This window comes from Gavia stellata, chromosome 18 (assembly GCF_030936135.1).
Source record: "Gavia stellata isolate bGavSte3 chromosome 18, bGavSte3.hap2, whole genome shotgun sequence".
NCBI classification, from domain to species: domain Eukaryota; kingdom Metazoa; phylum Chordata; class Aves; order Gaviiformes; family Gaviidae; genus Gavia; species Gavia stellata.
The window spans coordinates 19210901-19224244 of NC_082611.1; the positions used below are offsets into that span (position 1 = coordinate 19210901).

At 48.6% G+C, this 13344-nt stretch overlaps 1 protein-coding gene across 1 annotated transcript; it reads left to right on the top strand.

Annotated features, from left to right (window-relative positions):
- Positions 1-951: 951 nt before the first annotated feature.
- Positions 952-12940, top strand: ATP6V0C (ATPase H+ transporting V0 subunit c). The gene is made up of 3 exons (XM_059826489.1): positions 952-1053; positions 10673-10856; positions 12113-12940. The coding sequence occupies exons 1-3, from the start codon at positions 978-980 to the stop codon at positions 12315-12317; spliced, it is 465 nt and encodes a 154-aa protein (XP_059682472.1). The 5' UTR covers positions 952-977; the 3' UTR covers positions 12318-12940.
- The last annotated feature ends 404 nt before the right edge of the window (positions 12941-13344 follow it).

Below are 13344 nucleotides of genomic sequence, written 5' to 3' on the forward strand. Positions count from 1 at the left end.
CGCCACGGGGGACATGGCAGCGGGGACACGGCACGTGGGAGAGGGGCTACTCCACGGGGGATGTGGCACCAGGGACACAGGAGACGGGCAAGGGGACACTCCACGGAGGACGTGTCACAGGGGGCACGACACGTGGGAGAGGGGACACACCATGGGGGACCTGGCACCGGGGACTGGGGACATGGCAGAGGGGACACGGCAGAGGGAAGATAGCCCACGGCACCGGAGGCGCCGTAGACGACACCGAGCAGGGGACATGTCCCAGCGCGGATCCCGGCGCCCCCGGCCCGGGGACGCCCCGTCGCCGCGTGGGCGGGGCCGCCCCTGGACACGCCCCTTATGCTAATGAGCGCTGAATCACGCTCAGCGGGACGCGGCCGCCGGGCAGGACTGAACCACCTGGGCGGAGGAGAGGGGAGAGCGAGTGGAGGGAAGCAGAGGCGGGGGGGAGCCGGCGCGGCCAACCGCCCCACTCGCGACACGGGGCGCGGAGAGAGGGGCGGGCTCCGCTCGTCCTCGGGGGCGAGACCCGCCGTGGGAGCGGGGAGTAGGGCGCAGGGGGAGGGGGCGGAGGGCGGGCGCCCCCCAGCCGCGCGCGCGTGGTGGTGGCCGAAGGCGGGGCGGGCGGGGGCGGTGGGCGCCGGTCACGTGACGGGCGGGCCACCGCCATTTTGTCCTGCGGAGGCAGTATTTAGGGCGCAGCGCCCGGGCCGCCCCGCACTCCCGCCGGGACGGAGCTCCGCGCCGACGCCCTCTCTCCCCCGCCCGCTGCCGGCCCCCTCCTTCCCGCTGCCCGCCTCCGCCCCGTCTCCCTCCCTCCTTCCCTTCCCTCCCCGCCCGCACCCTCCTCGCCTCCGCCATTTTGTGGCCGAGCGCTGCCTGCGGAGGACCGGCGCCGCGGCGGAGCATCCCCCCTCCCCCGCCCTCTCGCGCTCCCGCTCCCAGCGGCGCCTCGCCCCGGCCCGGGCCGCGCAGCCATGTCCTCCAGCGCCAGCCCCGAGTACGCCTCTTTCTTCGCCGTGATGGGCGCCTCGGCTGCCATGGTCTTCAGCGGTGAGCACCCGTCCGGCCTCCCGGGGGGTGTCGGGGCCTGGAGCTGCCGGGGGCGGGGGGGGGGGAGCACGGTCCGGCTCGCCGGGGGAGCGGCCGGGCGGGGGGCAGCCCTTTCCCCCTCTTCCCCCTCCTCTGGCGGGGTGGGATCCCCGGTGGTGGGACTGGTGCCCGGCTGGACGGGGCGTCCGCGGGGGCGGAGGGGCCCCCGGGATGCTCCCCCCCACCCCCCCCTCAGCTCCATCCGGGCTACCGGGGCGCGGCGGAGGGGGTCTGCGCGGGTGACGTCAGCGCGGAGCGTGCCGCCGGCGGCGGAGCCCCCGCTCCACGTGACTGCGGCGGCGCTGCCGCCCGGGCCGGCCCCGGGGGGGCGGCCGTGCCTCCCTCCGCCGTGCGGAGCCCCTCACCGCGGGGATGGGGCGCGGGGGCCAGGCCCCCCCCCGGTTAGCCACGCGTCCGGGCTGACCTGCCGGTATGGGGCGGGGGGGGTCTTCTCAGCCAGAAAGCCGGTGTCACCGGAGGGCCTCGTCCCGGCTCTACTAACGCGCCCCTTAGCATGTGCTGCGGGAGGCTCTCACCCCTGCCGCCGCGCCTGCCTTCCCGTCGGGGCTTCCTCGGGGCTCCGGCTGCCTCGGTGGTACGTGTGCCCCGGTCCTCCATCGCAGTCAGCCTTTGTGGGCTCTCCCGGGGCTGGGTGCAGCACATTTCCTGCTGTAAATAGGACAGAGTCGCTTTTTAAAACATTCCTCGGATAATGCAAGACTGATTTTTTTTTTAATGGGCTTGAAATCTAAATGTGTAAGCATTTTAGGAGTGAGGTCAGCTTTAAAGATGTTAATGACATTAAAAGGAACCGATAGGCTCCTGACCTTCCCTTTAAAATGGGAGACGTGTGAAATACTGAAAAAGGGAAGCGCTTCTCTAGTGGCCATCCACCTGCATCTTAACTCACTGAGGTTCGCTGCAGAGTAAATTGGGTCATTCTGTGGTATCGCTCTCCCTATTGAAGAATGTTTATGTAGAGACCCATAAATGCGGTTTTACACTAGAAAGACCATCATATGATGCCTTGTATCGCTCTTGGAGCCTGAGTTAAACCTTCTGCAGAAAATGACTGCTGTTCCTGACCGAGCATTTACTGTTTCCCGATAGGTGTGGACCTGCCCTTCTGTTTGGGATGTAACATGGGGAAGGCTTCAGCTAGTTTTTTTCCAAATGCAAGTGTTCCAGTAACTAGGAATACAAGAACTAGGAATCAGTCTGGTTTTCTCTTGTGAAGACTTAGCCAGTGTCTCCACATGCATGAGCATACTGACTTGTCTTCATCTGCCACTTAATTTGGCTCCCAGTTGAGGAATCAAAATGTTCAAGTATTGAATTGGCTGTAGCTTGAGTTGCATATAGCTGTTCGTGTGCTTGGAGACTCGTATTCAAGTAGCCTCTGAGACGGTAGCTAGGTCTGCAAGGCAGATTTCTGGAAGCTGCTCTTGATTGATTAAACTGTGTAAATAGCTAAGTGGACAGTGGATTAAAACTAGTGTTTGAGGGGAAGCTGTCTAGCCATGCTGGTGTTGGCACCATTGACTGGTTTCACACCAGCTGTGTTCATTGCTTTAATGTTTGCAAAAAAAAACCAGCCTGACTGGCTGTGTTTCGTCGTCTTCAGTTTGTACCCATGGTGGGATGCAGATGTCGTGTGCTGAGGGCAGTTAGTGGCCTGCCACCTTGGAGTTGAAACATATATTCACATTTGACAGGTAAGGACTTTCCTGAAAACAGTACGGCTGGAATGCTGTAGGAGCCAGTGTTGGGACTACTGACCTACCTGCCTCGTGGCTAATGAAGATAATGGAGGAATAGACTAAAACCTAGTTACTTGTTGGAAAAAACAGCCAGCAGATCACTGCCTTTTGCAAAATAGCAGTGATTAAAGTCCTAAATACTGAGCTTTCTTCCTGAGGAAGGAGTCACTGGATTCATCTTGCAAAATTGAACTCAAAAGCAAAAGAACATGGTTATATGGCCTTTAGACACTGGTTTTGTGATACGCAAGCTTGCCTCAGTGGAGACATCAGTGAGGGATGCAGACTTGAGTCAGCATTTTAATAGGAATTCAAAGTGTGTTTGGCATGTCTGAACTAGAAGTGGAGTGTTTCCTAGAAGCTGTGGGTTTGATAGCATGGTACTGTGGGATTGCAAGTTAAAAGGGAAGGTTTGAGTTAAGTAAATCAAAGTGAATGCTTAAGCTATATCGATGAAGGTTTGGTAACTATCGTGTCACTGCTGGTACATGACTGGTCCTTGATGCAGAATCTGTGTCAGATGGTCCTAATATCAGCAGGTCTGAGTTGTGAAGTTAGTCTCTTGCTAGGGCCTAAGCACATCTGATGTGTTCAGTCACTGGAAGAACAGGTTATAGATACTGCAGATGCAAAATCATTTCTTAGTTGTGAACATTACCGAACTGCTTGTTCAGTGAAGCAGCTTCGATTTTTAAGGCAATATGGCAGAGGCATCAATATAGGATAAACTAAAACTTGCAGTGTCATGTAGCTTTCCTAATAGGGATGTGACACTATAGCATATTCTGATGTTAATTGAACATCGGTTGTTAAAAACCCACCCTGATTTAGAAGTAAGGAGCTAAGTCTGTCTGGACAAGCAGTGTAAAACTATCTAAAATTGTCCTAGATCAGTGTTAATTACTACAGTGATCATATCTGACTCATGCTGTATCTAAAGATCAGATTCTTGTGGAGCTTGTAGTTCTGAGACCTGTTTCTAGTAAACATGTTCAAGTTCTATACTGTCCAGGCTAGTCTGATGTGAAAACAAGTGACTTTATGCAGTACTGTTTGATGTTTGAACATTAACTGCTGATGGTAGATAGATAGCAGAGCTTGTTCTAGTCAGCTAGTACTGATGGCAGCTAGAAAGACTAAAGCAGGCTGCTGTGACCTTGGCTATCTTCAAGCCTGCTTATTCATCTGCTGGTTACAACTTGTTCTGATAGCTGAAGTTCCTTTATTTCCTGTGTGTAAAACATGTGGCTGGCTCAGTGTCAGGTGCTGTTGAGTGATCAAATTGTTGCAGCTTTTCCATGCAACTTCAGCATGCCAAAATGGAAAAGCATGGTATTGGGCAAAGCTGTCTGATTCTACGCTTGCTGATGCTTGGTGTAGAAAAGTGTGATGTCCCAGGCATCCCTCACTGTGGCCTCCATAATGTGGTAAGGAGTTTTACTTAGATCTGTGTTCTGGATGGGCATTCAGTGCCTTCAGTACTGCTTCACTGTCAAGCATCTGGAAGACTGCTAATGAAGAGAACTCTAGCCAGCAGTGTTAATGTTAGTCCTGTGTCTTCTCATTGTTGCTGCGGAGCTAACAAAACCAGTATTTTTTATTTTAATCTAGGACTGCAGATATTGTAGCAGTTGGTTAGCTATTAAGGGACCTCCATGGTGAAACTGCTGGCTCAGAACATCTAGCTTGATGCAGCTGACAGCCCTGCACAGTCCAATTCTAGAAGGCATCGTGACTATAAACAACTTGCAGCCTTGAAGGCAAATTACACTTGTGCTTCCTGAAATACTGTCTCTTGAGGGGTGGGGAGGTGTAGAGAGGACAGCTGCTTCTCATGAGGAGCTGTAGACCTCACACTAAGAGGAGCTTGCAGACTCCTTAGCTGTAGCTTGCAGGTAAAAATGAAATGGCAGAACAGAGCGCAGCTCAAGGTAGTCTTCTGTTCCAAATCATAGAGTACTTCAAAGGCATTGTGGTATGCGCAGGAAAATTCAGTGGGTCAGGTGTTGAAGCTACCAGACTGTATACAGTAAAGAGACCAGCTTAAGCATTCGTCCTTAATAGCAGGTAAATTAGTGGACTATTAAGACAAAAGTGCTGTAACAGCAGTAAACCAGATAGGCAGTATTCCTACAGCTCAGTTAAATGAAGGGAAGACATCTCAACAAAGGCATCATTTCCACTCAGTAAATGCTAGTCTTAAGATCATTTGGAAGCCAGATCAAGCATCCACTGGCTCTACAAAACCTGGCTCCAGCAGATATGCTGCTGCTTGTACTGTGGCTTGCAGGTGTACCTGATGGGACTCCTGTCTCACCCTGAAATCACTGTAGACTACAAAGGCTGCAGGTACTTCCCCTCTAATGGGAACATTCAGAGCAGTGGTGGAGATGAATGCCAGCTGCCTCAGCACCTCTTTGTCAACTTCCTTTTTTCCCTTCCTGAAACTAGCCTCTTCCATCTGTCCAGAGCCTGACAGGTTTCAAGCAGCGGTTGCAAGCTGAAAAATTCTCCAGCTTGATCAGGCTGTTCAGCGATGCTCAAAACAATGGTTTCCCAGAAATACATGCTTCCGCCTGCTTGCTGTCCTCACCAGACAGTAAGGCATAACTTGCTGAACTCGCTTCCTTCAGACTCTGAATCTTGTGAGCATGAGGCTTCAAGTCGGGCTAGTCTAGCCACAGGAGTGTCTGCTGGATGCAGTCAGATGACCTTGGCTTTCCCATGCTTCAGAAATGAGGCAGCTTAGCTCTGGGTGCCTGCTGGTGAGTGCTGTAAGCTGCTGTTAGACCAGCTAGATGAAAAGAGCTCCTGCTAACTGGTGTAACAAACTACTCTGCCAGTCAGTACCTGGAGTACAGTGGTCCACCCAGTCTATGAAATGGGTCATCTTTAAGGTTGCAGGAGAGCTTGTGTGATGATAAAGGTGAATAACAAGTGACTGGACTCTGCTGCTTGCGGAAGAGCAAGCCTGTGCTCCATGGTGTAAAGTGTCAGCCTTACCATACTTAGCACACAAAGCCAATTTTTTTGTCAGACAATCCAGAGTACCAATTGCAGCAGTCCCAGCTGCTTGGACAGTTGACTGGTGACTCCTTTTTTTTCTTTGGACTGCTGTTATTGCAACAGCTTCTCAAGGAGCTGTACACTTAAGTTCTCAAATTTACTGAACATGAGTAAATGGCCCGCTAGCCTTGCAGGCTGTTTTTGATAATGCTGTAAGCTGACAGTGCTGGGCTTGTTTGAAATCCCTATGCCCTCTCATAATGTTAGGGAAGAACAAAAAGCATGCTGTCCCTAATCTGTAACAGGTGACTCACTAAAGATTGTCAAAGTCTACCACTTCCTGTAGGACAGCTTATCTGTTTACCCCTCCGGTTATCACTGGGGGACTGGCTATAGCCAGTCTTCAGTCAATGCGATCTGAATTTGCATAGGCTCCAGGTACAGTTCCACTAATGTGGCTGTCTAATCTGTGGAGATGCAACTGGATGTAGTAACAGGGTTTTTCCAAGGCAGCCATGGAGTATCCATTACTCTAATCTGAGGTAGAGCTGTGTTTGTGTTTAAATGTGGTGGTGTGGAAGGGGCCTTAGAATGCTAGTGGGAAGAAGCCTGTTTATTTGAAAATGCCCAAGTTTTTTGGCATGGCAAAGCAAGGACTGTGCTTGACCTGGATATCCCCTCTAACAGTTCTCCAGCCATTTAAAGCAACCTGCTCAAGGATGAACAGGCATTGAGGTGAATTGATGCCTGCTGTCTGGTTGAAGGGAAGCCTGTCTATTGCAGAGGGCAGCCCATTTGATAATGGATTAATTATAAAAGGCTCCAGATGTCGTACTCATCCAGAATGGTCTTTCAGACTTGCTGTGATAGTAAGCCATGGTGTTTTAATTGAAAGTTTGGCTTGTGTTACTGCTTACTACTTAATGCAGGGAAATTCTGCCTATTAATGCTCTGGAAATCTTTCACACACTGCAGTCTGAAAACTTGCTTCTCCATGGTGGGACACAGGAGGAATCACTGGCTTTGAATGGACCAAATGCTGCTGGGGAGTGTGTGTGGCTGGTTCTGAACCTCTGTATTCTCAGGCTGAGTATTGTATTGCAACTGCTGAAACTGCATCTATGCAAATAGTTCCCTGGCTTGAAGACTTCTGATCATGTGGTCACTGTCTATAGGTGCATATCTGTCTGCAGAGCTTTGCAGAACCCATGCAAGGCTTTTGGTAATAGCCTCTTTCTATATTGAGGGAGTGTCACATGAGGTGACTTGCAGCTAGCTTTGCTGCAAGATTAACATTGTCAGTGCATGACCTTTCTGAGCACTGTAACTATAGCTACGAAAGATTCATCCTAATACTTGGACTAGTGCTTGATCTAAACTGCAGGCTGCTCAAGTGCTGACAGTGAACATTGGAGGCAAAGCTCTACTGAAAGTCCTGGCAGTGGCAAGACTACAACTAGTCTTCAGTCCTTACTGAGGCTGTTGCCTATATGGCAAGTCACTTTCTGGTTCATACTTCGTCTTGGAGCTGCACAGCTATACTACCTCTGCTACCACTTTTGACTAATAGAAAGTAACAGCTATGGTGAGGTGCCAGGCAGCATATCCACAGCCCTGTGGGAGTGCATTTTGTCCCCAGGAGCAGTACTAAATCAACTCTGGCCTGTGAGTTCAAGGAGTTGCTTTTCAGAAGTATTTCAAAATCGGGTTAACCTTTGAAACGGGCCTACTGGGAGTAGGTGGTCTTGAATGATGGTAAAGCAACTTCTCTTATTATAACACCATTGAACTTGTAAGTGGCATGGTTCCTGGTTATGGACTAGAATGGCTTTCTTCTGTGATAAAGCTAGGTAGGCAGAGTGCTTCTTCAGTTGCCAGGTAAATGTTTTGATAGCTGTATGTTTGTATGCTTTGAAGGTGGTGTTGCAGCTTAATTGGTCTGTATGTTAGAGCCACACAGATCTTTTCAAACCCTAATCACTGAGAAGACTTTGGAAAACATGCCCTTCCAACTCATGGGGATTTTTAAATGTAGCATATGACACATGTGGGCTTCAAGTGTTCATAGCTGTCAAGATGTGCAGGAGAATTGACTTAAGTGCCACATGGCCCATAACTTAGTAGCTGTGCCATTAGATGGCTGTGTCATGGTGGGAAGTGGATATCATCTTTGCCACCTGGACTGTAATATTGGGGTATTGTCAAAGGTGCAAGGAGAACTTCTCAGGCTAGTGAAGAGCAGTAAGACAAGCTGCCTTGTAAGATACTGGAGATGCAGCTGTGGGGGACTCTAGTGTAAGCCTGTTGGTCAGATGCTGATAAAGACCTCATTGGGAGCAGATGTGCCAAGCTCTAAAGCTGTATGTGTAGCACCTGTGACTGTCTACCAGTGGGAGTGTAATAGATCTTCAGTGTCACCTAAAAATGTGATGTTATGACTAGCTGCCACAGAGTACCTGTAGACTTTATTTGTTAATGTGTCTAGACCAAGTTCAAGGTGTAAGCTCTTGCCTATTCCCTAGAAATGGGGTTTAACAACTGGGAATTAACTAACTTGTGCTGATCTGCCCCTTCCCAAAAGCTTAAGCAGGCTGGCTTTCTGTAAGTGGGATTACAAAATCAGCTTCTGTAATCCATCACTGCATTAATTGCAACACCTTTAAGTAACTTCAGACTTGGAGGAAGTAATGACTGATCTAATTTTAAATAGTGAACTTCCCTCATGAGCCTTGGCATTTCTGCAGAGGTTTATAAACAATTCCAAATGAGAGAAGTGGTTTCTGCTAAATACTATTGCCAGTCTAGAAGTCTGGATAGCCTGAGTCTTGATTTCACTTTCAGTCCTTAGAAGATGCTTCATCCAACAGAAAAGATTCCTAATGCAAGTTAGCGATTTCTTTCTAGACCTCCTAGGGGCTAGACCCTTAAATAGTACCATCACTGATATTGTTAGCTAAGTCTGTGTGTGCTAGTTTCCAGACTCAGGTTACATTTGCAGGAAAAAATTGTCTCTGCTCTTGGCTCAGACTTCCAGCTATGCTGGATTCTAGTTCTGAATCGCACTGAACAGCCCTTTACATCTGTCTTACTTGGTGACAGTCAAGAGTTTAACAAAGAGAGGGTCCAGGTTACAGGAGGTTCATGAGCTTTGCTAGTATGGAACCAATTTGTAGCTGTTAATGAGGCTTTCCCTTCAAGTTTTTGTAACTAAAACTGAACTTCCTTTTGATAGTGAGTCTTGCTACCTTTATTAGTCTTCTGAAGTTTCTTAGTACAAAGCCAGGAGAATTACTGCTCAGTTCTTGAGTGCTCAAAGATAGGCTTTATATAAACACTGAGTGAGAAGCAGGAAAGCACACATCCTAAACCCTTTGAATACCTCCCAGCAACTCTTTTGGGCAAGGTGCACCACGTCACGCTTGGATGCTGGTATAAGAGGCAGCTACAGGTCTTCGTGGAACAAGTAGCTTTCCCCTTTAGAAACTGTAGTTTTTAAGTGGGTGGAGCAAACTCAAAAAGTAGGTCTCTGGACAGTACAGAGATTTGAAATCCCCATGGCTTTAGTACTTTAGAGTAGCCTTATAGAGCAGGCAAGAGCATTTTCATGCTAAATAGGACTTACCTTTGAATATCAGCCTGATGGTGTCTGTAAAGGAGGCTACCTGCCCTTCCACCTTACAGTGCTGCTTCAAGGACTTAGTCCTGGATGGCTGCGGACCTGCACATCATCTCTGGGCTAATGGTGAGTGTGGTCCAAAGTTAAGGAGTTCCTAGAGTACTCTGGACCAAGGTTGGAAGGAAAAGGGTCTTCCCAAGTCTTCAGAATCAAACAATGAGGTATTTGTGGAAGCTTTTGTGTGACACTAATATGAAGTTTTCAAGGCAGAAGTTACTTTTTGGGATAGTGCTTTGGGACACTTGATTCTAGCATTTCTCTGTTGGAGGTGATAAGCCCATGTTCTGCTTTGGATTCCTGTGTTGATCTCTGCATGCTCAAGTGTTTACACAGGTGATCAGTGAACCTTAGGGTTAAGGTGGTTGTGGTCTTCTAGCCTGCAAACCATACTCTACTTTGTAGTTCCAGTGGTTGGATTAACAAGTGTTTGGACCTGAATCCTTCACACATGGGGTTATTGACATATGAGGAGGGTGTCCTTTCTGCAAGGACATAATATGTGAATTTGTTGCTATCTCAGTATGTGTCTGATGAAGCTGAAACAGCATGTTTGACCCCAGGGCAAAGCATAGGCTGGATGGGGCCTCTTCCATAAAAGCTATGAAGGAGGCCAGGAGGTGACTTAAATGTTGGGTGCACCTAGAATTCAGCCCAATTGGCTCGAAGTTCACTGCCTGTAAAATGCTTCTTTCAGCCAGGTTGCATCCTGCTGCGGTGGCAAGACATGCTTTGCTGTGTTTCCTCTGCAGTTCAGCTGAGTAGAGCCTCACAGTGTGGGCTCTGAGGGCACAAACAAGTAACGAGTTCAGTTTTGGACCTTGGGTTTTGGTTCCTAAACAGGGAATGAATATCTGCTGGGGAGTACACCCTGCTGTGAAGCTAGCTTAGGGGGAGGGTATTCTGTTATCAGTACTGTTTGAACAGCACCTTTTTATTTACCTAGCTTTGGTCTAGGGCTCTGGATAGGTCACTTCCTCATCCCTTAGGGGAATGTTCCTGGCTTGACAAACCAAGTAGTCAAGTGACTGTTAGTTTTGCACAATTCTTCCTTGTGCTGACTCAGCTGTTCTAATACTGCAGCCTAGTGAAGGAGATGCTATTTGGGGATGTGTCTAATGCATTTTTTTCTCTCTTCTAGCCTTGGGAGCTGCATATGGAACAGCAAAGAGTGGCACGGGTATTGCAGCCATGTCTGTCATGAGGCCTGAGCTCATCATGAAGTCAATCATCCCTGTTGTCATGGCGGGTATTATAGCTATCTATGGCCTCGTAGTGGCAGTCCTCATTGCCAATGCCCTCTCACCTTCTATCACGCTATTCAAGTAAGTTGCTGCATCTGTCAGTTTTAAGTTTGTCCTGTTGCTATTTGATGCTGCTGAATGGGTGGGTTTTGCTCAAGACCCCTGGGAGGACTGTCGGTGCTAAATGCACCTAACCTGGGCTTAGGAGGATGGACTGGATTTTAGCTGTCCTGCCTAATGCCTTAGCCTCAGTGGTAGTGCTGCCTGATTAGTTTGCTGTATTAGCTAACAGATCAGCCATCCCAGTGCTAGAGATAATGCAGTGAGTTATGGCTTGAAAGAAACCATGTACAGGCAGTACTGGAATAGGAAGCTAAGCTTGTTTCATGGTGCTGAATTCTAGACCTGGAATACAGTCTTTCCAAGACTGTCTAATCAGACTGTCTAAATAGTTCTCCTGTTGCCTGGGAGATGCAAGTGAATAATTAATATTGCTTGCTGCTTTATGTGCTGGAAAACTAATCCTCAAGCTATACATTGGGCCTCTACACAGCTACAGCCTGAAACTTAATCTACTCTTGGCTGTTGAGAATAGCTGGAACTGGCTTGACTGAAACCTCTCAGAATAGAACAATGCTTCTGAGGTCTAACGCAGTAGTTATCTGTGTCACAGTACAAGCTATGGCTGATGAGCAGTGGGGTTGGCCTAACAAGCCATGATCTAAGAAACAACGGGTACAAATGCTCCTTTGCAGCTACCAGGTGGCCAGATACTGATAGGGACTGCTCCTTAGAAAACCAGACCATTCCTGTCCAGCTCTTGCAGTGCAGGAGACCTAATAATCACCTGGATGTGCTGTGGCTGTATAATAAGGTTGCTAAAGGTGGGAGACAAAAGCAGCTATTAATAGGCTACACAGGACAGTGGGACAGGCATTCCCGCAAGTGCTAGTCCACGTGGCTGGAGTAAGTATAGCTCTGGCAGTATGCTAAGCCTACAACTGGCTGAAGTGGCTGCAGACAAGCTGGGTGGCCATGTGAACTTGCAGGCCCAGTAGCTTACCTGAGTGTGTGAGCTGTACCTGAATATCACTAAAGATCTTGCACAGCTGCCCATTTTTTTTAAGTATCAGAGCTAGGAGTCTCAGGAAGCATCTGCTTTGTGATATGTACTGTGCTTGCCTGAAAAGTATAGAAGCTCTTTCTGCAGGAAAGAGGTTCCCTTTAAATGTTAATTCTTATTTCCTTTGGGGAGAGCAAAAAATGGCTAGCCTGAAGTTGAAGGGTTGGGTGTCCTGTTGCTTGCTGCTGAAACTCTTTTCATCTCTGTCTTACAGGAGTTTTCTTCAGCTGGGTGCTGGCTTGAGTGTGGGCCTCAGTGGTCTGGCTGCTGGCTTTGCCATTGGCATTGTGGGTGATGCAGGTGTACGGGGAACAGCACAGCAGCCCAGGCTATTTGTGGGCATGATCCTGATTTTGATCTTCGCTGAAGTCTTGGGTCTCTACGGCCTCATTGTTGCCCTTATCCTCTCCACAAAGTAAACGTTGCGGTATGATGTAAAGAGATGTAACAAATCCACGTTTAAAAAAGCTCCGGAATGAAAATGGTCTCCAATGTGTACAGTTGTCCCAATTTGGTAGTTGATCTCTTGTAAATGCGCAATGTACGTTAGTGACTTGTCTGTCCTGTGTGTATTTCAATATTAAATTGGATGGGCTGCTCCAAGCCTGCCATGTGGCTTGGGGTGGCCTGTGTGCAATTTTCCACCCATTGCTGTTAGTACTTTATGTATAAATATGAACTAGAAATGTAATTTTTTCTCTTCACTGGATGTTTATTTATAAAAGACTTGACATGTTCATACATCTATGGAGCAAGGATTTTCAATTTCCCATGCTATATATATTAATCTTATATATAGGTAGATTACACTGTGGGGTCAATTGTAAGTGCAGAGAATTTCTTGGATGTAACTTTGATTCTAAAGATTGCTGTAGTGTCCTGGTATTGGAGTATGAGAATTTCGTGTTTTATTACAGCAATTGTCCGAAACACTCCTGTGTTTCAGTAGTAACCGCGTATGCTCCGGCATCAGAGTCGTGCACCCAGTGTTGGGTTACAAACTTATACCATGTTTCCGAATAAAACTTCCTCACTACATTGCTGTCATGAGTCCTCTGCCTCTGATTTCATGTTCTTGCAGCTCCTTAGGAAGAGGAGGGGTTCCTTTAGGGGGAGGCAAGTTCTTGAAGTGACTGAGCACTGTGCAGAAGTGGTGCTGTCATCACTGCAAAAGCATTCCCTTTTTCTCCTGGGCAAGTAGCAATGGTGTTTCCAACTGCTCCCCATTGGCAGTACTTGCGGTGAGCAGGAATGCAAGGCTGCTGCAGTGCTATGCTCACCCTGATCAAGCAGCACATCTTTGCTTTGGTACAGGGTAATGCCTTGTAACAGGCTGTGCAGCGTGGCCTGAGCAGACAAGGGCAGGGAGCAAGGGTGCAGGCTTCAGCGAGTGACAAGGAGTAGGAGCTGCTGAAGTCTTTAGGCAGCTTACCCTTGTGATCACTC

Excerpts from the sequence above, each read along its gene's own strand:
- ATP6V0C (XM_059826489.1), top strand. The coding sequence starts at position 978 with ATGTCCTCCAGCGCCAGCCCCGAGTACGCCTCTTTCTTCGCCGTGATG. Across the intron at positions 1,054-10,672 it reads GGCTGCCATGGTCTTCAGCG|CCTTGGGAGCTGCATATGGA; the intron begins GTGAGCACCCGT and ends TCTCTCTTCTAG. Across the intron at positions 10,857-12,112 it reads CCTTCTATCACGCTATTCAA|GAGTTTTCTTCAGCTGGGTG; the intron begins GTAAGTTGCTGC and ends TCTGTCTTACAG.